The 24,156-nt window shown below is 25.7% G+C and overlaps 4 protein-coding genes and 1 pseudogene across 7 annotated transcripts; 1 reads left to right on the forward strand and 4 right to left on the reverse strand.

The window, feature by feature from the left end:
* Positions 1 to 533: 533 nt before the first annotated feature.
* On the reverse strand, positions 534 to 5,932 carry LOC114125919 (protein CLP1 homolog). Of its 2 annotated transcripts, none has more exons than XM_027989739.2 (9): positions 5,774 to 5,932; positions 5,445 to 5,590; positions 4,677 to 4,838; positions 3,722 to 3,950; positions 3,488 to 3,658; positions 2,408 to 2,598; positions 1,404 to 1,626; positions 1,178 to 1,271; positions 534 to 1,098 (listed from the first exon to the last, which is right to left on the reverse strand). In XM_027989739.2, exons 2-9 carry the CDS (start codon positions 5,550 to 5,552, stop codon positions 984 to 986), a joined length of 1,293 nt encoding a protein of 430 aa, XP_027845540.2. In that variant the 5' UTR covers positions 5,553 to 5,590; positions 5,774 to 5,932; the 3' UTR covers positions 534 to 983. The 2 variants fall into 2 exon arrangements, with proteins under 2 accessions (XP_027845540.2, XP_050057186.1); XM_050201229.1 differs by having other exon boundaries at positions 5,779 to 5,927.
* Positions 5,933 to 9,946: 4,014 nt separating this feature from the next.
* Positions 9,947 to 11,489, reverse strand: LOC126549772 (uncharacterized). Its single transcript, XM_050200139.1, has 5 exons — positions 11,466 to 11,489; positions 11,215 to 11,388; positions 11,018 to 11,125; positions 10,703 to 10,859; positions 9,947 to 10,585 (listed from the first exon to the last, which is right to left on the reverse strand). The coding sequence occupies exons 1-5, from the start codon at positions 11,487 to 11,489 to the stop codon at positions 10,026 to 10,028; spliced, it is 1,023 nt and encodes a 340-aa protein (XP_050056096.1). The 3' UTR covers positions 9,947 to 10,025.
* A 148-nt stretch (positions 11,490 to 11,637) lies between these two features.
* LOC126549773 (uncharacterized) lies at positions 11,638 to 13,864 on the reverse strand (annotated as a pseudogene).
* Positions 13,865 to 15,664: 1,800 nt separating this feature from the next.
* LOC114125914 (probable phosphoglycerate kinase) lies at positions 15,665 to 20,380 on the reverse strand. Its single transcript, XM_027989731.2, has 7 exons — positions 20,147 to 20,380; positions 18,332 to 18,535; positions 17,614 to 17,958; positions 17,345 to 17,483; positions 17,020 to 17,276; positions 16,678 to 16,877; positions 15,665 to 15,763 (listed from the first exon to the last, which is right to left on the reverse strand). The coding sequence occupies exons 1-7, from the start codon at positions 20,206 to 20,208 to the stop codon at positions 15,723 to 15,725; spliced, it is 1,248 nt and encodes a 415-aa protein (XP_027845532.1). The 5' UTR covers positions 20,209 to 20,380; the 3' UTR covers positions 15,665 to 15,722.
* A 545-nt stretch (positions 20,381 to 20,925) lies between these two features.
* LOC114125908 (protein dj-1beta-like) lies at positions 20,926 to 23,482 on the forward strand. 3 transcript variants are annotated; one of them, XM_050200452.1, is made up of 6 exons: positions 20,926 to 21,094; positions 21,213 to 21,390; positions 21,947 to 22,102; positions 22,496 to 22,565; positions 22,663 to 22,782; positions 23,295 to 23,482. In XM_050200452.1, exons 2-6 carry the CDS (start codon positions 21,301 to 21,303, stop codon positions 23,414 to 23,416), a joined length of 558 nt encoding a protein of 185 aa, XP_050056409.1. In that variant the 5' UTR covers positions 20,926 to 21,094; positions 21,213 to 21,300; the 3' UTR covers positions 23,417 to 23,482. The 3 variants fall into 3 exon arrangements, with proteins under 3 accessions (XP_050056409.1, XP_050056410.1, XP_050056407.1); XM_050200453.1 differs by having other exon boundaries at positions 20,930 to 21,111; XM_050200450.1 differs by lacking the exon at positions 20,926 to 21,094 and having other exon boundaries at positions 21,148 to 21,390.
* Positions 23,483 to 24,156: the final 674 nt, after the last annotated feature.

The following is a 24,156-nucleotide window of genomic DNA, read 5'->3' on the forward strand; positions in this document are numbered from 1 at the left end:
GCAATTACATATTTTTGGATTTTGTCAACTATATTATTAAATTACAGGATATATATTCGTATAATTACTTCAAAGTATAAACAGGGATTTTATAAAATAAAATTAATTAACAAGTTTTAATCATAGTTGTAGATATTTATATGTCCATGATATTAACTTCAAATGATGTCGTTGGCTAGCATACTGTTAGTATTTTATCTCTCGCCCACACACAACATAGACAAAATGTATTTACTTAAAACCCTTTATACTTTCAGTTATTTTACAGAAAAACACTAATTACAATTATTATATCTCATCGATTATAGAGAATAACAATTTTGTTTGTATGACATATCAATCTGTTTTAAAATAATTTAATATTGATTTAAATTTACAAAAAAAAATACATAAAACCAATACGTTAAGACTTTACATCATTTTACTTTAAGATTACTAAAATTTCATAAAAAAACCATTTTTTATCTATGTTTTATAGTTAAATTTAATAATTAGAATTCTGTCAACATTGCAATAATAAAATTGTAATCAAATATAAAAATATTACATTTTATTTAAATCCATTAAAATTTCACCTTACAGTAAAAAAATAGTTTGAAAAATGTGTAGAAACTTATTTGTAGATTTACATAATTAATGACAACAATACTTTTATATTACTTATAATAACCAAAAGTAGTATTTTCAACATTAACATGGCCACTTGTATGTCACTTAACTAATGAATATGTAATGACACTAATGGTTAGTGCAGTTTTTCGTAATATTACTTATAAGTCGTTTATCATAGGTACTAAAGAAAATAAAACCTCAGCTCAAGAATTACATCTAATATAAATATATACATAATGATATTTACACTGAGAATTATTATTTTTTCTTCAAGTCGAGGAAATATATATTATGTATTAAAAAAATAATAATTAACTGTATCTATATTTAACACACAAAATATTTTTCTGGATCTTTTCAAACACACAGCTTTAAGCATTATTGTCCATGAACTGTACATCTGACATGAGGTAAATTGTTTCAGGCAATGGTTTTGGTTGAGGTGACAAAAGAGTTAACATTTGTCGTGAGATATCAACATTTGTTCTGTTGGTGTACAATAAAAAACAAAAAATTAAAACATTGTATTATAAAAAACCGTTTCTTACTACTAAGCAGTACTTACACACAGACAAAACCTGCCACACTAGTCCTAACAACGTCTTCTTCTACCGTTGTACTGAAACTTAGAGCTAATATGTGATGCATCATATTTAGTCCTATAAAATTTGTCAAAAACATTTACAAAAAATTTAATTAAGTATAATTAAAAAAAATATCTAAATGAAATCAAATTTTTTTTTTATAATATTTTATGTAAAAGTCATGTATTAAATTATTTTGATATTTACCTGGAGTAACAGGTTCAAGTTTTGTCTCCAAATCAGTTTTTTGCATATCTAATGGCATCAATGTGTTTGGAATAGGCGGCGCTCCAATTCTATAAACTTTTATGTCGGAAAATCTTACTTCACAGGTGTGCGGATGAAGTACATTCCTAGGATTACCATAAAAGTATTCTCGAATACGTGCCTCTCTACCTTCCAATCTAAATTTGTTACTCCTTTCAACTACCTAATTATAAAATAATACAAATTCATAATAATTTATTATAATTTCATTTCAATATAATATACTAAAGTATTTTTTATTAATTGTTCACAAATATAGTATACAAAGCCTTTAATACACAATTAATACTAAATCAAATTTTTTTCAAAATGGGATGATTAAACTAAATTAATTTTGGCTTTGAACATTGTAATATTAATATTGGTATTAAATGTATAATTTAATTATTAAATTATTTTTTACCAATATAGAACTTTTTATATTTCGATTTGATAAATTTTAATTTTTACACGGGAGAAGTAGTATTGCAAACTAGTAAACTGTGTGTTTAAAAAGTTTGAAAACACTTAAATTAGTGTATACAATATACATATTTAAATACCTACACAGAGCAATAACATTGTTGCCCAACAAAACTCAAAATAAATAAAAGTGATCTACAACTGCAAAAAATCATGTATTTTCATCTCAACAATTTGGGATTTACTATGAAAAAAAACTTGCCAACTTTTCCATTAAGTATTGACCATAGTATTTTGTGGGACATAAGTTCAAATTATTCCAAGGAAACAGATATTTCAGAAATGTTATGACTTATATATAATCTAAAAAAAATTAAAATAAATTTTATCTATGTATGTCGCAGGGAATTGGTTTGTTGACATGTACTTAACACATCAACTTTTATTTGATGGAACTATTTATAATATTTTGTTTTTCAACCTATTGCACAGGTAGCCAAGTAAACCAATAGGTACTCAATAGTCTTATTGATTTTACTTACTCCACCACTTTTTGGTAAAAGTACAACTTTGACAAATACTGGCATATCTCTCACTAGTTCATTGTATAAGCGTTCTTGATCAAGTACAAGAATAACATCAACTTCAAAAGCGAGTGCAATGTGGGTCAAATGCTGATAACCTTTGCCTTTAACCCAACCACAAGTGTTGATTATTAATCCAGAACAGTTAACTGCAAAAACATAATATAATATATAAATTAGAAAAAATAATACTTATTATTACAAGAGTATAAAAGAAAGAAAGAAAAAAAAACATTTACAATTAAAAAAAAATATTTATAAACTAAAATTACTATTAAATGCTCTAATCGATAATAAACATAATCTATTCACTTTTAAAGAGCAATTCAATATTCATAAAATATGAAACATTAATAAATTTAAACTTAAAGAAGTCCCTACATTGAAATTTAAAAACCTACTAATTGTAAGCATGTATTAAATCTTTATTTTTTATGTATTATATTAAATTTAAATAACCAAACAAAATTACAAGAGTACTTGATTTTTGCTAATATAAAACAATACAATTAATTATTATTTAGTTTTAGAATATGCCAAATGAATCAGCTATACACTTTTAGTTGTTTGTATTTATAAGGACAAAGAAATGAATTATTATTTTATTTTTAATTAAATATTGCACATAACTGAAATAATGAATATACATTATAGTATTATACTATACACTATTTAGGAAAACAATAAACAGTAAATCATCATAATTAATTTTTAAATTTATAAATCATAAAAATGTATAACAAGTCAAACTTTACACATACTATTCATAATGCTTATTAATTATTAAAATTATTTAATTAATAAAGTGTAATAAATTAGCTAATATCATAAAATAAAAATATACCCTTTACTTAATAAATATTTATTAATGCAGACTGTTGAATTCAATTTGTAAGTAGTAATGATCAATTATAATTAAATCAAGATTTGCTTAATTCCACACCAACCCATATATTTTTAAAATATTCTTTCTAACTATAAAATGAATGTAATAAGATAAGTATTACATTCGAATAATTTTAAATAGACAAAAATTACTTCTAGGATTGTCATCCATTCGTTGATGAATAACTTCTGCCATACGAGATATTAAAGTGTTGTACAAAGTTGAATTAATACTCATGTTTGTATGTCCATAATGATAAACTAATGGAGCTGCTTGTGAGAAACTTTCTTCTACTTCAGCTGGCCTTTCAACCATAACTGCACCTACAAATTATTATTATTATTAGGACTAGTGTCAATTTCAATAAGTTTAAATTCAATACCAACCAATTGTTCCTGGAACCGATATTTGTCCCTGACCGGGGTCCAAGTCTACATAAATGGGTCTACGGCCAAGAGAATTCATACGTGCACTATAGTTTAGTAGTATTCTACAGAGAGTAGATTTACCCACATCAGTAGGTCCGACTACCATTGTAACAGGGCCTCTTATTTTTTCTTTTTCTGATTTTACTCGTAGTTGTTCTAACGAAGCATGGCAATTTAAATAAAACATCTAAAAAATTAAACAATTTAAAGTTTTTATACAATTACATAATACCTAATTCATATTCATAACTATAATATTAATTAATTATTAGATTTAATTCTAGCAAACTATTTCATTTATAGTTTATTAGTTGATTACCTAGTTAATCAATTAATTTGTATTCAACCAACTGTTTATTATTAAATTTAGTAACTATTTTTATTTTCAAAGATTATTTTTAAGTTTTGAAGAAGCTAAAAGTAAATAGTTAAAATAAACTGACATAAACCAAACATTGCATTAAGGACAACTATTTGTAAATATTTTATATTATTTTGACATTTAGATATGAGTTTTAAACTACAAAAATTGTTTTTTGTTTTATCTTACAGCGATACTTTTATATTATATAATTTGCTAACACTAAAAAACCTTAAATATGTTTTTTGTAATATTGAAGAATTTAAAGTTTTAAAAAATATCTCAAGATAAATCTATTTTGATAAAAAAATTACATTATTAAATTTAATTAATTAAATATTTATATTTATTTATTAATATTTTTCCCATTTATACCTTTCAATGAAATTATTAAGTTAATTTGAACAAAATTGTCCAGGTTTTAATATTAAATAAAAAAATTAATTCATAAACATACATGAACATCATAAAATAAAAATAAATAATAGAAATAAGTCATGTTCATTAAGTATATATTAATATAAATTATTAATGAACCATTCTTATTATTACCATTGGGGTCTCTTTGGATATATAACTAATTCCTTTTTTTCCTCGTAACTTTAATGAACATCCTTGCCATGTGAACACTGCAATTTTTGCTCCAAAATAAAATGTATATGATTTACCTTTCACTAATTCTGTTCCAAAAATTTCTGCTAGCCCAGTTTTCAACTAAAAAACATTAAAAATCATGATAAAATATGTAACAGAATATATTTTAGTGTTTTTACATTTCAAACATGTTTAATGTATGTACTTATATATATAAATGTATATAAGTATACAAAGGATTTAGGATTCTCATACTTGGTTAAAAATAAAGATTATTAGAAACTAAATAATATTAATTTTTGTTCTGTGTATTATTTTCATTATAATTTTAAATAAATACATTTTTTAATTATTGTTAACTACACGTTTTATTAAAAAAATTTTAAATTCATATTAATTCTTTACAAATGTAATAACAATATATAAATTAATAATAACATGGTTATTTAAAAAAAAAAACCAGTTATTATGAATTCTTTAATTTGGATAATTATTATAATACTTTATCACTCGATAAAATAATTCATACAAATATAATATCATATTAAACCAAACTATAGAATATATTAAAACTTAAAATTAATATATATAAAATTGTGACTAACTTTATTTATACTACTACCTTTCCATACATTAAAATATGAAGTTAGATGTTTAAACTGACAATGAACAGTCTATTTAACAAGTAATACTACATTTAAATATAAAACTATAGGTGGTACTTACTTCTAACACAACTGTTTCATTTTTGTTTTCGACTTCAAATCTAAGTTCATTGTCAGGTTCCAATTGGAATTCCTGATCTTCAATTTGAACTTCTACGCTTTCTGACATGATTAAAATGTACGTTTATTCAATACTTATACAAAACACTGAAAATAAATACACAAAAAAAATTAAATCTAAGTATAACAAGAAAAGAATCAATTTGCTATCTTCAATTAGGATAATTCTTCTGAATGAAAACAAGATACATGTTACATTTATAATAACAATTTATAACAATTGTCATCTTACAAAAGTTGGTTCATAATTTATATAAAAAATAGACTTACAGTACCCAACGATCATAACACAAAATTATTTGAGTTTTAACTATCGTTCGCAGATGGCGTAAAACGAATAAATTAAATAACTAAATTTGACATCACAGTTTAAAGTTTAAACAGAAGTTAAGAAGCATGTATTATGTATATATACAACACTACTGTACGTCAATCACTATCATAAAATAAACTGTTATCACTTATCAGCGTCAAGCATGTTTATTTTCTTCGTATCGTATTATATGAATCGGTTAAAACTACGGTTTATTCCATGATTTTAGCATCTTTTCTAATGGCGGCAATTACATATTTTTGAATTTAATAAAATTATTTATTACTTATAACGTAGTCATGTAGGTAGTTAATAATTATGAGAAATTTGTAAATGATCAAATATTTACCATTTTTATGTAATTTATATATACCTTATATTTTAATTGATCTTCTTTTCGAATCTAAATGTATAAACAATAATCATTTAACTTAGTTTAACTTAGTTTCAAAGTGTTGCAGTGATTTTGTTAATGATTATATGATATACAAATACACAATACTAAATTACTAAAAATTATTGGTATAAAAATAGTACTTTAAAAAAAAAAATTATAGTTATAATTTCTAATTAAAATGAAATTGTTAAATTTATTTTATTTTTTTTTTTTTGATAGCCCATTATTATTTATTATATATTACATATTATATTATATATGATTACACTATAGAAAGTCGTAGATATATTTAATTTTATAATTAATAACTTAAAACTTTAAAATCATCTACGTATTAATATGAACTGTTAATATAGCAACAAAACTAAGCATTAATAAGGAGGCTACCACCTACCTTATTCAAATAGATGAGTAGTTAAATAATATGTGTTAGATAGCAATTGGCCGAGGGCTGACAGCTAAATATAAATTGGTACACTTGCATTTTAATGTAATTGGCAAATGTTAGTACTTACTACCATTGATTTTATAATATACAGATGACTGATGAGCCATACTATAGGAGTTATTGGAAATATGTTTTTAGTTTAATTAAAATCCGAGAGGTATCGTTATTATATTAATTGTAAACCATTATACTATATTATTTACTAAGAAATCTATTTATATAGACAATAGACACCTTGAAACTTATTCAGGTTAAACCGGCATGTCACTATTTATGAATTGGCCGGTTTCGCGTATTATCAGTTTACTACAACCTGTAATAACTAATATTGTATAAACAGGAATAATAACGCCAATAAAGAGTATAATTTATAAAACAAGACAAGTAGGTTATTCTTCAAAAAAAAAATACACATAATCAATTTACAGTATAATTTGTTGTAATTTGATATTTTTATCGAATTACAATACTGAATACAATAATTAAATTAAATTTACTACACATACTTATAATAATAATATATTATAAAATCAATGCTTTTACGTACCGATATTATTGTGAATTTTACTAAATGCAATGATAGGTATTTTTGATTTATTTTATGATAGCTAACATCTATTTATATTATGATTCTATTTTTGCTGATGGGCGGTAATTACTGAAAGATAAATTAAATTTCGAGTTGCCCCATGGTGGTAACTGGTAATTTAAGTTATTATTAATAGTAAATACTAAATACTATAAAAAACACTATTATTATAGAACATTCGAAATAAACGTGATCACTGGTCAAGATGTGATTCCAACATTTCCAACTGACTAATTATTAATTAATTGTTATTTATTAGAGCCTTTAGAGGTATATATAAGATAGTAGATAATATCACACCTTATAATCGTCGTAGGTCGATAAAATAAATAGTAAATACGTTATTTAAAGTGTTTTCCAATAGGTAATACCATTCATGGACCATGGTGCATTAATAATATCAATCATGGACATACGATGTATGTACTTCCGTGATATCAATACACATTGGTACCATTATGGTATTATAATAGATAGATAGGTACATACTACATCACATAGACATATTAATAATATTATGTCTATGCTACACCATGATCACGATTATAAGTTCTTTATAATCGTGGTCATGATACCTATAATAAAAAGTTTATTATAATATTATTATGGGTAAGTAGGTACAAATGGGACATTTTTTCCTTTTTAGGATTTAGGGGGATACAATCAAAAACGTGTGAAAGTCTATCAAAGTAGAATTGATAACCAATTCAAACTATTACAATATAATAATAATAATTGTTATAGTTATTTTTGTCTCAAGTAAACAATAAATATTATAATAATTATAATATTTACTTGAGAGTTGAGAGTTGTGATTATAATTTCCCTTATAGTATATAGACTATACTATATTGTACAGTACACTATAATAATAATCAAAAACATTGATTATAACTTGTTTTCGTGAATATGAATTTTAATTAACTACACATAAACCACTACAGAATACAATATGAATCATCTCGTTTTAATTGTTTTATCTTATATTATACTTATCAGTCAATTGAATAAACCAGTGATTTTTAAATCAGAATTTTTTATTTTTTTTTCATAACAACACAAAACAAATTTTCTATACTTTTTATGAGTACAATATAACTCAATATATAAATTATGATACCTATCATAAAAATAGATGGTATTAAAAAACAAAATAGTAACCAAATTAACAATACTGTGTCCGGGCGATTGGACTCCAGAACTGAATTCTTTGCACCGCTAGCAGCATAAACTTCTGCTTACTTTAAGTAATCCCCTCCCTAATGCAGACAGGAAACGGCGTTTAGGTCGGGGTTGTCTAGCAGTGGATTTTTCTGGCTCGATAACGTCACTCCCAACACTATCATTGTGTAATGTGTATAATCGTTTCGATATCTAACACGTCGACCGGCATGCATAGACTGTCCTTCCGCATTTTTTAAATCATCAGAAATCGGTGGCACGTTTATGATTTCTATATTATTTTCATCACTGCTCATATTTGTGGGAGACATAAATGCTCCAATCTCATTGATAGGCACATTGAGATACACTTTTAGATCAGATAACTGCACGTGTTCACGTGTGTAGTTATCCGGAGACACATCATTAATTATTTGTAAGGCCTCTTCGACTTTTGGCTCCTTAATCTTAATGTCAACCGTAGACGCAGACGCCTGTACTTTTTACAGGTCTATGATTTTAACGATAGCAGCTATGGTTTCTTGATCATCAGTACATCCGGTTTAGAATCTTTTTCCGTTATCTCTGTATTATCCGATCGTCCTGACGCAATACTGTTGTTAATTTGTTTTGTATTATCTTCCATTTTTTTAAACGTTTTTATGAAGTGTATTTGGTTAGAAGACTATTATTATTACCTATATTAATATATTATAATAATATATAATATAATGCAAATATAACAATACAATAATATTATAATTATATTATAATATTATGTTATAACATAATTATAAATATATTAAACAGTAAATTTATTACCAAACAGCAACAATATTATAGACGTATTTAAAGAAAAAATTGTATGTTCTGCGTCTTATTAAATAATATTGCTTATTTGGTCACACTGCTTGATAGCGGACCACCACTCTCTCCTTAACCATGTAAGATGGAGCCATGAACTAAGATATACAGGACTAGACACTGAGCCTTATCAGCCGGTCAGACAATGTTACGCACTACTCCCTTAAGTGGAACTTACGCTATCTGGTGACGAATTAGTTTGTTAATGTTATTACTTAGTAATACTAAGTAACGAGTAACGACGCACATCATTAACATCTAGTGCATAATATAAAGAATAATATTATTCCTTAATATACTATGTATTTTTGATATAGTGTTTTAGATGTTTTAACTTTTAAATTTTAACCATTTGTTAATTGGTTATAAAATATATAAACTGCAAATAAAAAAAAAAATTGAAAATTTCAGTGGTCTATAAATAACTCCAGTTTTTCCGTCATTTTTTTTTTTGTTTTTCTCGATTTTTTAGAAAACTGTTGGAAAATGTTTACTTTTTACCTCTATATTGCACCAAGGATATTCACCTTTCCATCGGAAACCACCCCCGAAGTTTGAAATTGAAGCATTATTTCGACTAGTTATGCTGTACACAGACACAAAAAAAAAAACATACATAATTTTAAAATCAATACATTCATCACTCCGTTCAGAATCTAAAAGGTGCGAAAATTATTTAAAATATTTATCATACTATATTTATTTATTATATATTTAAACTAAAAATATTACTTAGTAATAAAATTACAATTAAGTGTTGACTAGTTTTGACAATTTTTTTTTTTTTGAACTTAATTTGTTTTGCTCTCTATTTTGAAATACTGAATACTGCCGCATGCGCATTGTAATGTAATATGTTATTATATCAGACATTACATCGGTTTTATGCAGGGAGCATGGAAACAAAAACTGTTTATTATTTTCAGTTATGTGGTTGACAGTTAATTCAAAAACATCAGCATATTTACAATACTGGGTAAATAAATCTTCTATGTACCTAATAAATTCAAATAAATTATGGTTAGGATGTAATAACCAGCCTTTGGATTTTATATTTGTTAGTGCAGCTACAGGATTTGCAGATGCTATTGTTGAACTATTGAAATATGTTGTACATTCTTCACACTTATAACGTTTAGCTAATTTCCTAGTTATATAGCCACAAACATAATAGACCACACAATCCACTGCGGAAGCTTTATAATAATTATGATCATCAAATACTGAATCAACTTCAATGTTTCCTTTCTCAATACATGTATCAAGTAAGTCCTTTAATACCTTAATTTTTTTTGATCGTTCAGAAACATCTGTAAATTAAATAAGTATTTTTGTAATTTTTATTCAGTTCAATTAATTTAAAATAGTAAAATGAGAAATTAATATATAACCATTATTTTCATATATTGTTTTTATATCCATTATACTAATTTTAGGTACATCAGTGTTAAGCAATTCACAATTTCCGGTAGTTGGAGGTTTAAGTATAGAATAAACAGAGAGAATTTTATATATTTGTATGAATGTTGGTGTGGAAGGATGATCATTAGGACCTGAAGCTTGGCGAACAGTTCCAAAAAATAACTAAAGAAAATGAAATAATTAGGTATAAATATTATTAATTTATATTTGTTTATTCTTACTTCGAGTGAGTCTTGATTCATTTTATTAGTTAATACATAATTAAAACCACATTTATTTAACAAATATTCTGTTAAATCAATAGTTGACTTCAGAGTCACTCTTAAACCATCAGCTGTATTGCTGGTCAAAAAGTCATCTTTTGAAATCAAACCATTTTTCACATTTTGTTCCCAAGCATTAATAAAATTAATAGTATTCTGTAAAACCTACAATTAAAACCATTTATACAATTAAAACTACTATTATTTAAATACTTAATTAAATTACAATAATAAAATGCATAGAGGTAATTTACTATTAGGTCATTGCTATTTTCCCGTATACCCTCTTTTGAAAATTTTCTGTTTAATGCATCGAAACAGTTGTTAAATAGCCTAGTAAACTCTTCTGTTTCTTCACTCCCACCGAGTCCTGCACATTGACTTTCTCTATAAAACTTAATTCCATCTGCCATAGATTGACTTAATACCTTAAAATCATACATAATAATTAATTTCTAAATAAAATAATATCAGTTAAAATAACTAAATTGTATTATAGGTATACCTGTGTGGCCAGCTTAACACTCATTTTAGCCAAATTATCCAAAAACAAATGCCTCTTTGTTATTTTTGGACAAACTCTAAGAATATTAATGGAATCTCTGTTGAAAACTTCCACAAAATGAAACCAACTGATACATTTTTTATCAGGACTTACCTAATATTTTAATGCAACATTAAGAACATGTTTTATTCACAAGAAAAATGTTAGATTACATTTGAGAAATTATACAAATAATACAGCTTACCTTTAAATACTTTTTATTGTATATTCTATTGCGGACTGTTTTCATAAGATGAGGTGCATCTGAGAACATGAAAATGTTTCTGTTTTTGTCCAATGGATGAGTAAAGTAGTTTTTAACATTTTCAAATTCACCACTCACACCAAACTCTTTCCAAACTTTCCGATTACTAGAAGCACCATCAGAGACAACACCGTCTACTTTTGCTCCAACGTTTTCAAGAAGCGCGATAGATTTTAAAATAAGTTGAGCTAGAATTTTACCTAACAATAAAATGTAATATATCATATTATTTTTTTATTTAATGTTACTTCAGGTAAAAATGATTTACTGAAATGTTTTCTCTTAATATTTACTACAGGTGTTTATGCATTATAAAACAATACTTACCTGGAACAGGACCTTTAGATGCAAACATTGCTATGGGTTGAGAATAACTCGAAGCCAGGCTCCTAAATAAGAAGACTAGCCCATGGTCAGCCTTTTCTCCGTATCTTTCACTTGTAATCCCATCTCCCAAATCTTCAAATCCAATATAGGTTAATTTATTTGTGTTCACAGACAAACTTTCCCTCAGAAAAATTTCGTCAAACACAAGAATACCATGCCGTTCTTCGTTTTTGAGTAAATCAATTTTTTTTTTCAATAATTGGAAAAATTTATCATCAAATCCACATGTGGTATTTACTAATGAAAGATATCTTTTTATTGTTTTAGGTGATGGCAATGGTAGAAATTGTTGCTTTCTCAGAAACTTATACTCTTTTGGAGATCTAAACAAGTATTTGACATTTTGTTTAATGAATACTTAAAATACATTTTATGTTGATCCGATAAATTACCTTATATGAAGAAGAATACAGAGTAAAATCCAATTGTCTGTATATCTTCTACGAGTCAGATTTGAAACTTTACTAGTCGATATAATTTCTTGAATTAGTGTACGCTGAGATTCGTTTAAATTTGACTGTTGTAATATATTTTGAATAGAAGCATCAGTTAACATTTTCATTTCTTCATTTTTTTTACTCAATTCAGATACTACATTATTAATAATGTTTTGTTTCCTACAAATAAAATAAAAACGTTGAACATACTGACCAAATAAAATATTAATACATCGATAAAAATTAACCTGAGATTAGATTTTTGAAGACTGTGCTTTGATTTCACCATTTGTTGCAACCTTGAAGCACGAGTTGGTGTAAGTGTTGGTCCAATATATTTTTTTTGTCCATTGCCAAGGCGCGTTCTGTAAACTCTGAATAACACAAACAGTTTTTTGCATCTATTACAGTTTTGGTTGTTACCAGATATTAACATAGGACATTGAACATGACGCCAAACATTAGTTATATCCAAATTTGTATGTTTCACAATAACTCCTAAATGTGATGAAAGACTTGAAAATATATCCTCATTGAAAATTAAGTTAATTTCTTTGTACCTTTAAAATTAACTGGACTAGGGCCACCATTACATGTTTGAATATCATTTAAACCACACAAAGTTTCTTCAATTAATTGTGAAGGAAAAGGAAAATAAATTTTTGTCATTTCAAAATCATCCAACTGTACAGGGATATTTAATACATAGCACTCAACATTTTCATCTTTAGTAAATACTAATTGTTTTTCAACAACAGCCATTTTATTGTAACCATTCGTACGCACAAAATAAAAAACAATTGAATCATCTTCACATACACTATTCCAACCAATAGGTAAAACTATATATTTGTAATTTTTCACAAAATCATCATAGGAATTAAACAAGCCAGATATTGGAGACTAATAAAAAAAGTAAAAACAGATAGTTAAAATATTTATTTAGTATTTTTTGGTTCTTTTTTTAATGGAGGGGAACTATTTTATATTTATTTAATATTACTTTATCATTTTGTGGATATGGTAACAGTTCTAGCAAAATTTCATTTTGTGGACATGGTAATTGTTCTGACAACATTTCATTTTTTGGAGACCACTTAAGTTGTTTTCTACAAGATGGTTGAAGTGGTAAAGACTAAAAAGAAATCTTAGGTTAGAAATACTTAATACATTCATACCTTAGTTTATTTTTCCTCATTATAAAAAACTCTTAATATAATTAGGTTTGTAAGGTTAAATAGTTAAAGATTTTAATTATTATTTAATTTAGGTACCTCATACATAGATGATTGTGGTATATCAGAACAATAATAGTTACTATTTGATGTTGAAGGTTTGTTATAAACACTTAGAGAATTACTAGTATCAATAATATGTTGATCTAAAAATAAGATTTTTTTTTATATTATATACATATATCCATGTAATTAAATCATTTCACTAACCATTTATTTCAAAGATTGAAGGAATAGCATTTTTTTTTAGCCTAGGCTTAGTAGCAGACAGTGGAATCACTATATCAGATGAAGAAAATGAAACATTATTATCTGTAGAACTTGAACTAAAAGAAAAAATTAATTAATATTATTTTATTACCAAACAAATTAGAATAAATAATGGTAGGGATTAACAATTATTATAATTATTCAAATAATGTAATACCAGACAGTTACACAGTTACCTCTGTTTAATACTAGCATACCTATTACAACTACCAAAATAATTCCTTATAATATCGTCATTAGTAAAGTGGAGTTCACACAAATATTTTACAGTAGTTTGTTTGTGATTAACTTTTGATACAATTTTGGACCATATTTCAGAAGTATCTTTATTTTTCGGCGCTTGAAATATCGAGTATTTTTTAATGTGCTTTCGACTCTTACACAGTAGCACAGAACAGTTGTTAACCATTTTTAAATTTTTTATGAAGGTAATAACGATATATAAAATTTAAAACAATCACTATGCATGTACAGTATAGAATGCTATTATAATGTGTTAAAATAAACATATTTATGTTTTATTTTTGAAATATGTATTTATACTTTATAGCATGCAAATTGTGTTTTAATTAGATTGCAAAGTTATTCTCATAGATTGCGCCAGATCCACTTAAAGGAGCGGCGTAACATTTACTGACCGTACCCCTCATACCCGCCCACCCAACAGTGTCCAGTCCTGTATATCTTAGTTCATGGATGGAGCTAACCCCCGTGACAACGACTGCCAGCCCTCTTTGACCCGCCTATCATACCTATGACGGGGCCTAACATCGTGTGACAGCAGCCGCCGAAAGCGCTCTGCAATATTGTGCTCGTCAGCAATTAGCTGCTGTCACCGGTTTTTTCTACGGTATGGCTTATCTGTATATTATAAAATCAAAGTTACTACTTACTACTTAATCAACCTATACTATAAATTATAATATTATAGTAATTGAAGCATGGGTAATGTAAATAAAATCTAACATAATAAATATTAAATGGTATACCTACCAATATTTTAATTTATAACTCAATTCTGGATGTGTGGATTCCTATTTATATTTAATAAAGTAAATACCTATATAAAATAATTACTTTTTTTAAATGATTTTAGTTCCAACTTAATTCAAAAAATATTAATAATAATAACTTAAAAGTTGAAACTATTTAATAATGTATATTATTATTTTAATATTTTCTACGCATTATTAAATTTTTTAAATATTTAGACTAAACAAAATCTAATACATTTATATTATGTACTGATTGTGTGACTGTATACTGTACATAATATAGGTTTATATGTAATAGAAAATAGATATAATAATTATAACTTATAATGTATAGTTTATTGTTTATGTTTTTAGTCATCTACTAACCGATTTCAAAATTAACAAAGTTATATAAAATAACTTAGTAGATTTTTTGAATTTATTCTATGAAACTATAACATTCATCTATGAAAAGTAAACAAATAATGAATAACATGACATACTATTTAACAACAGGAATTTAAATTTAGAAAATTAAAATCCAAATACACAATAATTGGAAAACTAAAGGTAGATATAAAAACAAATAAAATTAAATAAACCACATTTTGTATTGTAAATATTAAACACGCCAGGAATATTTTAAACAATTATGCATCAGTCAAAGCTGCAACTCCTGGTAAGACTTTTCCTAAAACAAAAAATGTTTGATAAATTAAAATTAAATTATACATATTAAGATGATTAATTAAAATTTTTTTATCAAATAATTTGAAATAATAACAAAACAATATTATTTAAAAAAAAAACTTTTTTGAATGACAGCATACATTTTTAATATGATATTCAAGAGTAAAATATTTTTCAATAAATACATAAAAATTAAATTTCAATCAAGAAATTGTATATGTTTTAAGAACATATAACATAAAATATTTGTGTTCAACAGCTCTAATTTTATTTAGTAACCTAATAATAGAGTAAATAAGTGAATTGATTAATTATCAAACTAATAGGGTGAGAACATAATTTTTTAGTTTAATGAATATTTTACAATGTGTTAATTTTTAAGCAAAGTCTTAATATTAAAAATAAAATTAAAATACTCATAATTTTCTTAAAAAATAAAAAAATGGTAAAAGCCCCATAATATTCATAACTTCAAGTTTGATGGTAAGTGAATTCATTCCAATACTTGACAAACAAAATTGGAATTGCTGAATACAAATTATTTTAAATTTATTAATTAAAACATTTGTAAGTTAGAAACAATATTTACAGATCAAAATGGTACCCTTTAATTAGATATATGTAATATATCAGTAATACAAGTGTTTTAAGTTTTAAGTGGGAAGAATATTACTGTATCGCTCAACTTTGCTTATCTACATTTCAAATACTAATTAACTTATGTTTGCGATTCAATTTGTATACATTTAAATTCTCAGAAATATATTCTTCTTTGGAATAAGAAATTGAACTTGCATGGTATCATTCAAAAAAGTAAAAATTTTATTTATATATATATTTATAATAAAAATATAGCCACAAACTGGTCTTTCATGTCTAGTTTTGCATATTTTTAATAATCTTAACAAAACTTACCTTCAAGTAGTTCAAGACTTGCACCACCACCAGTGCTCACATGGCTTATTTGACTTTCAGTCCCCCATTTAGCAGCACAAGTTGCAGTATCGCCACCTCCAATTATAGTAACAGTTCCATTTTTAGTTGCCTTCACAACATCATCCATTAATGCTTTAGTTCCAAAAGCAAATTTATCAAACTCAAAAACTCCAGCAGGTCTAATAAAAAAATTATTTATAAATATTAAGTAATGTAGAGAAACTAATGTTGTTTTTTTTTTATTAAATCCATACAAAAAATATATATATTAAAATCTTTATTAACCATTTAGTTAACTTAAAATTCCTGATAATTCCTTACCCATTCCATACAATGACCTTAGCACGAGCAATAGGTTCAGAAAACAATTTCCTAGATTCTGGTCCGCAGTCCAAACCCATCCAACCCTCAGGAATACCTTCTTCAACAGTTGCAGAACTAGTATTAGCATTTTCATCAAATTTATCAGCAGTGACAAAATCAACTGGCAAATGAATTTTAACATTGCGAGCATTAGCTTTATCTAATAATTTTCCAACAATTTTGGCTCCAGCTTCATCATACAAGGAATCGCCAATCTAGAATACATTTAAAAATCATTAAAAGATATCTTTAATACTTCAGTTTAATTATTCATTAAACTTACTTTCATTCCCTTTGACTCTTTCAAGAAAGTATAAGCCATACCTCCTCCAATAATCATTTCATCAACTTTATCTAAAAGATTTTCAATAAGTTGAATCTTATCAGCAACTTTAGCTCCTCCTAAGATAGCTAAGAAAGGCCTATAAAGTAACAAATATATTTATTGATTTCATTATATTATAATACACTATTGAATTTAACCATTTATAACTACATAACACCAATAAATAATAATTTATAGCTGAGATGAAAGTAATCATAATTTTATACCTTTCAGGATTATCCAAAGCCTTAGCAAAATAAGTGAGCTCTTTGTTCAACAAAATGCCGGCAGCACGCTTTTCAAACCCTTCGCCCATCATAGAACTGTGGGCTCTGTGTGCAGTACCAAAAGCATCATTAACATACACATCTCCCAATTTCTGTAATGACTCTCTGAATTTTTTCACATCTTCTTTGTCAGCCTTAGCTTTTTCCCCAGCAGCATTTACACCTTTTCCTTCTTCTTCAATATGGAATCGAAGATTCTCCAGAAGAAATATTGAACCAGGAGTAGGATCTGCACAAGCCTTTTCTACTTCTGGGCCAACACAGTCAGACAAAAATGTAACATTCCTAAAACAAAATTTAATGAGTAACTATTTAAAAATATAATTCATAAATAATTATTTACTTTTTATCTTTATTTATATGATCAAAACAATCTTTCATAATTGAGGATAAGGATTTGTTTCTATGAGGAATGAAGGAAAATAAAGAATTAAAAATACAATTTAATAAGGATTTATTATAAGTTATATACTATAACCCGAAGAGAGTTTTAAAATAAAAAACAATTAAAAATATAAGTACTGTATTTATTTTTTTCAAACAAATTTAGTCCTACGAGTATATAACCTTGTTTAAAAATGTAATATTAAATGATGAGTATTTAACTCATTTTTAATATTTTTAAATATATATATAAACACTATTGAAAATGCCTTACTTATTCAGGAGTTTTTGGAGTTCCTCTGCAACTGGTTTCATAGAGTACTTTGAATTTGGTAATCCATCTGGACGTCCAAGATGGGACATGAGAACTAAAGATTTGGCACCATTTTCAAGGACATAATTGATGCTGTCTAATGCAGCGACAATACGTTGGTTATTGGTTATTTTTCCATCCTTTAATGGAACATTAAAATCAACTCTGAAATATGACAAATAATGTTATTAATTTATTACTAAGTATTAACCATTATTAGCCTTAAACATTATAAATTATGCTTAAACGATGTTTCAGTTTTTTAAATGTAAATTTCATATATTTTTTTGCAAGTTACGAGCAGAGTTAATATTAATAAAATATTTTTACAATACACAACTTTTTTAATTAGTACTAGTATTGAAGATGTAAGGATTGATAAATGCGTTAATTGGTGTCCAATGGTTTATTATTTATGTAAAAACCTTTACTATAGAATAAATTGATCTTTTATGAAACTTGAGAGTAAGAATATTATTATAACTTATAAGTATTTTAAAATGCTTACTAAAAAATTTCAAAATCATAAAAACCCATGATAAAAGACAGATATTTTTTTTAATTTTAAGTTTGATCATATGTAGGTAAACTCACTAATATATTAAAGCTTATTTTACACAAAATTAGATTTAGTGAACTTAAATTTAGTATGTTTGTAAGACTAAGACAACACATGTGGGTGTGGCATTCTTTGAATAAGACTTATAACCTAATTATAATTTACATAATATTTCCACTTTAAAATGTATATTATTTAAGCCTTGAGAAACTAAGATTGCCAACTAGTTATTGCATTTTATTATATAAACTAGATAATTTCTGTCTGAGATCAATAGTCACTAAAGCAGTGGCGTAGCTAGACAATTTTTCGTGGGTAGGCCCGATATTTTGATGGAATAAGGATTATCAATGAATATTTTTATTAAATAAAAAACATGATATAAAACATTCATTTTTGAAGAAAAGTGGGTAGGCCCGGGCCTACCAGGCCTACCTGCTGGCTACACCACTGCACTAAAGGTGGTTTCATATGTTGTAAATGTTTGTAACATTAATAAATGTAATAAATTTGATTGAAATAAAACACAAATAATTTCTGCAAAATATTAGCTACATGTGAAAAACACCACCTTAAAGATTTTTTATTTGTTAAAAAATTAATAAGAAATCACCAGTTGTATACATAGTGATAGAATTTAAATCATCGACTAAAATGTCATTCAAAAGTTATAAATACAGTTTACTGAAAATTGAAATAGCTATTTTGTGAATTGATTATTCAATTGGTTTTTAATAATAACCTATTAACAGTTATAAATTGGAGTTACTTAGATACTATAGACCATCATGTTACATCCATTATTGATTAGGTTATATGTTTATAAATTAAGGTTATCTAGACCAGACATCTATACAACTTTCATTATTACTATATAGCAGCCTTATAACAAACAAGTTAATTATAATCTGTCATATTAAATATAATTTTTTAAGTAGACCCCAATCTGTTTAAGTTACAGAGATTGACCACCTAAAAACAAACTGGGGAATGAAAGGTTTTTAATTAAAATTAATTAGTGAATAATGGCAAATTATAAAAATCAAAATAATTAGTATAAATTATAAACTTTTCATATCAAAACATGATATTATTATATAGACCAATGGTTTTGACTTCAAAAGATGACTTGCTTTTAATATATTTGATTTTGAAAACAAATCATCTAACTACAGACAAACGCAACTAATACCTATTACCTAACAAATTATATTTACCTGATCAAAACTCGTTTGTTTGCCACTTCTAAACTCTTGATGCTTAGTTTGTTAAGTGCCATTGTTAGTTGTTAAAGTAATAATTAAATTATCAATAAAAATTAATAATTATGAATGAGAGAAAACGAGGTAAGTACTCTAGGTCTCAAATAGCAAGTGAAGAGACGAAAAGTCGAAAAGTGAAGACTGTTGTCGGCTTAAGCTAAACGGGATAAAACCACGAAAGTTTAAAAATCGATTAATTGTTCTTATCATTTGTCCTTGACTAACCGTGACGGACAATCGTGGAAACAAGGAAACTCGTACCTAACGCAACGGAATCAATTCTTAGGGGAATGTACAGAAATAAGTAGATTAAATATTTTTGTTTTTTAGAACAACACTGTCGAACAGTAGCACAATATTGGTTGTTACTTAAAAGTTAATACTTTCAAATTTTCTATTATTGAATAATTATTTCTATTTTCTACCGGCTGTCAAGCTCTGTAGTACACTCTATCGATTATCGATAGATTATCGTTGATAAGCTCGATAATACTAAAATAGTAAAATCCGCTAAAAAATCTTAAATTTAAATTTATATATTTACTATTTCTATTTTTGAGTAAGAAATAACACAGATAAAAATTAATTACTATAATCTATAATTTAACACAAATGATTTAAGAACTGTGCTAGAGAGTAAAGACCAGACGCAGAAATTATCTAAAAATAAATCATTAATAGATGGCAGTAGTGATAACCATAGAAATATAGAATATAGATAAGAAATCTAAGTGATTTTAGTATTTCTTTGCTATAAATGGTGTACATTATCTATTAGTTTTGAGTTTTTGACTTTAAAATCTTAACTAAATTGAAGTTTGAAAGTTCTTAGAGATTTAGAAAGTTGCAAAAGCAAGCTGACTATTGAACAGGATTCCGCAGATAATTGCAGTGACCCCTCAAGTATTAATTATTTATCTGTAATCTAGTTTTTATATATTTTCTTAATTAATTATATTAGTTTTGATATTATGTTTAATAAACTGTTCATATTTGCTAAACCGTATTTTTCTGGTTACAGATCAATCAAAGTTCACAAACAATTATTTGCACAACATTTTCAACAGTGCAGTATTTTCAATTTTAAATACTCAACAACTTGCTTAGAAATGGCACAAAAAACCGCTTTATTCATTGTTGCAGAAGGTAGTGAAGAGCTTGAATTAGTCGCTCCTGTTGACATCCTTCGTCGAGCTAATGTAATGTAAAAATAATTTAATTTATAAATAAATAACTTTTTTTTTTCATCCATTATAACTATCTTATCGGTCTTTATCAATATGTTTTAATTTGAAAATGCTAGAGTATATCCCACGAATTAAGATATACTAAGGATATCTTAATTTGTGGTATATCCACACTGCTAATCCCTACTCTAAAAAGAGAATTTCCATATGTGTGGACGTCACTCCCAGTTGAGTGAGTCCAGCGAGGCAGAGTGGAGTAATCTGAATGAAAGTGGAAGAGACTACTAGTATTTTTTTCACTGTATCAAGTTCAAGCTGATGACTGCGCTTGTCATAAGCCATGGCCAGCTGTGTGACCATTGCACCACACTGCCCACAAATAAATAATTGAAGTGTTTTGTTTCCTTGTAAAATTTCAACTTTTTATTTTTAAATTTGTATAGGTACTATATCTAACACAAAATTGCACTATTTAATTATTTTTGATAGTGAAACTAGTAAAAGATAGTAAAAAACATAATATAATATTCAATTGTCTTATATATATATTTTTTTTTTGGTTATGAAGGTGACTGTAACAATTGCTGATGTAGCTGATTCTGAATATGTGAAGACTAAATCAAATCTACTAATTAAAACTGATGCCAAGTTAGGAGATGTAAAAAATAACAAGTTTGATGCTGTTGTTATACCCGGTGGTCCATCGTACAAGACCTTGGCTTCAGTAAGTTTTTTATTTTTTTTTTTTTTTTATGATTTTAATCAAATTAAAATTTTAAATCTTATTATGACTGATGGAACTTTTAATTCCTAAAATATTCAATTTGCTTTTAAAAAAATTGCATTGTTTGAAATATTTACTATCTACTAGTTAATAGTTATGTTACTTTACTAAAATAATTAATCATATTTTTAATATTTAAAATGCAATTATAAAGATACAAAAGAAACTATGTTTATTACATAGATATTGACCATGAACCATGTTTATAGATAATAATATATTTTTTTATAATATTAGTATTAAGAACATTTTTGTACCTAATTTCTGTAGTTAGTGATGCACAATACTGAGCCTTTTCAAATATTTGTAATAATATACTTTTTATATTTTCAGGCTGATATTGTTGGACAAATTTTACTTGAACACGAAAAATCTGGTAAAGTCATTGCTGCTATCTGTGCTGGTAATTGTCTACAAAATAATTTATGTTATACTTAATACTTCTATACATATTATCATTATATATGATAAATTACTAATAAAATAATAACTATTTACAGCCCCATTTGTGTTGTTCAAACATGGAATTGCTAAAGGAAAATCATTGACATCTTATCCAACTGTTAAAAGTGATATTGAGGGTTGTTACCAATACAAAGAAGATAGTACAGTAGTTGATGGTAAAATTAAAATATTTTATACAATTTTAAAATTTACTTTAATACTAGGCACCAGCCCTCCTATGAAAAATGAAATAATATTAAAGACTAGTTGATCATTATCTTCTAATAGTGAATTATTTTTAATTGGTAAATATTTATTCATCACATTTATATCAAGTATTAAAGTGTTAGATTTTTAATTTTTAAGGACAAAATGTCTAAAACACAATCATTGATATCTTAATTAGTTATTCTAGAAATTATGGCAAGTCTTTATTCCATAATATCTAACTATTTCTGTTAACCTTGCCATCTTGGACATATATATCAAGTAATTTTTATATAGTATAATAATATATTATATAAACTAATATAATGTATTATTATTTTATTATTTTACAATTTGTTTGGCATTTAATTTTATATTATATAAGTATATTGCATTTGTAAAAATCTATTATGTGACTTCTTTATATTATTTTAAAAGTTAATGCATTTCTGACTAATTAAAATTTTTTCTTGTATTGCAGGAAATCTGGTAACCAGTCGTGGACCTGCTACTGCTGTTGAATTTGGATTAAGCTTAGTAGAAGTGTTGCTTGGTAATGAAGAAAAAGTTAAAGTTGCCAAAGGCATTCTTTATCCTTGTTAAAATATGATTGTTTTTTTTTAATATTTATATAAAGATTAAAAATAAAGTTTATAAGCTTTAACAAAATTTAGAATACTTTAACTATATTAATTTCAATTCTGTTATTGATTTATTGAATTTTGAAATAATCAATACTGCCATGCTGAAAACTTCTTGAACTAATTTAATACATTTATATATTTATATACATACATATGATTATGGAGCATTGAACTCTAGATTGTATATTATCTTCTTTTTTTTGTTAATTTATTCTAAAAATAGGCTTATAACATTAAATTAGTATGTTTTAAAAAAGTTAATGACTGAATAACCCAATAGTCTATATATAGTGATAGTGACATAACATAATCAGGACATTTTTACAAAATTAGGTACATTTAATTCATCTTTTATGTGTAAGGGTGACTAAATATTATAAATAATTATGTTTCTCTTCTGTATAGTAGTTTTAAGTGTACTTTAAGTCTTTATTAAGATCACAACTCACTGTAACAGATTAAATTTGAATTCAATGAAAAATCATTGCTTATTATAAAAGATCCTGGATAAAAACTGTATTTTAGATTTAATTTTAAAAGATATTTTATAATTATTTTTTCTAGTAGCAATGAGGTACCTAATGGTTAGTACTAGTAATACTATTTGTTGAATTAATTTTTCCAAAAAAAATCACATAATATATTAATATGTATTATTATATTAAAACCTGTTATAATATCATATATTCCTATAATAAA

The sequence above is a fragment of the Aphis gossypii genome, chromosome 2 (assembly GCF_020184175.1).
Source record: "Aphis gossypii isolate Hap1 chromosome 2, ASM2018417v2, whole genome shotgun sequence".
In the NCBI taxonomy this organism is placed as follows: domain Eukaryota; kingdom Metazoa; phylum Arthropoda; class Insecta; order Hemiptera; family Aphididae; genus Aphis; species Aphis gossypii.

Excerpts from the sequence above, each read along its gene's own strand:
- LOC114125908 (XM_050200450.1), top strand. The coding sequence starts at position 21,163 with ATGTTTAATAAACTGTTCATATTTGCTAAACCGTATTTTTCTGGTTAC. Across the intron at positions 21,391-21,946 it reads ACATCCTTCGTCGAGCTAAT|GTGACTGTAACAATTGCTGA; the intron begins GTAATGTAAAAA and ends TTGGTTATGAAG. Across the intron at positions 22,783-23,294 it reads AGATAGTACAGTAGTTGATG|GAAATCTGGTAACCAGTCGT; the intron begins GTAAAATTAAAA and ends CTTGTATTGCAG.
- LOC114125914 (XM_027989731.2), bottom strand. The coding sequence starts at position 20,208 with ATGGCACTTAACAAACTAAGCATCAAGAGTTTAGAAGTGGCAAACAAA. Across the intron at positions 18,536-20,146 it reads AACAAACGAGTTTTGATCAG|AGTTGATTTTAATGTTCCAT; the intron begins GTAAATATAATT and ends GTCATATTTCAG. Across the intron at positions 17,277-17,344 it reads AAGAGTCAAAGGGAATGAAA|ATTGGCGATTCCTTGTATGA; the intron begins GTAAGTTTAATG and ends AATGTATTCTAG.
- LOC114125919 (XM_027989739.2), bottom strand. The coding sequence starts at position 5,552 with ATGTCAGAAAGCGTAGAAGTTCAAATTGAAGATCAGGAATTCCAATTG. Across the intron at positions 2,599-3,487 it reads AATGGATGACAATCCTAGAA|TTAACTGTTCTGGATTAATA; the intron begins GTAATTTTTGTC and ends ATGTTTTTGCAG. Across the intron at positions 1,099-1,177 it reads GTGGCAGGTTTTGTCTGTGT|AACAAATGTTGATATCTCAC; the intron begins GTAAGTACTGCT and ends GTACACCAACAG.
- LOC126549772 (XM_050200139.1), bottom strand. The coding sequence starts at position 11,489 with ATGAGTGTTAAGCTGGCCACACAG. Across the intron at positions 11,389-11,465 it reads GTGTTAAGCTGGCCACACAG|GTATTAAGTCAATCTATGGC; the intron begins GTATACCTATAA and ends TATGATTTTAAG. Across the intron at positions 10,586-10,702 it reads CACTGATGTACCTAAAATTA|ATGTTTCTGAACGATCAAAA; the intron begins GTATAATGGATA and ends TTTAATTTACAG.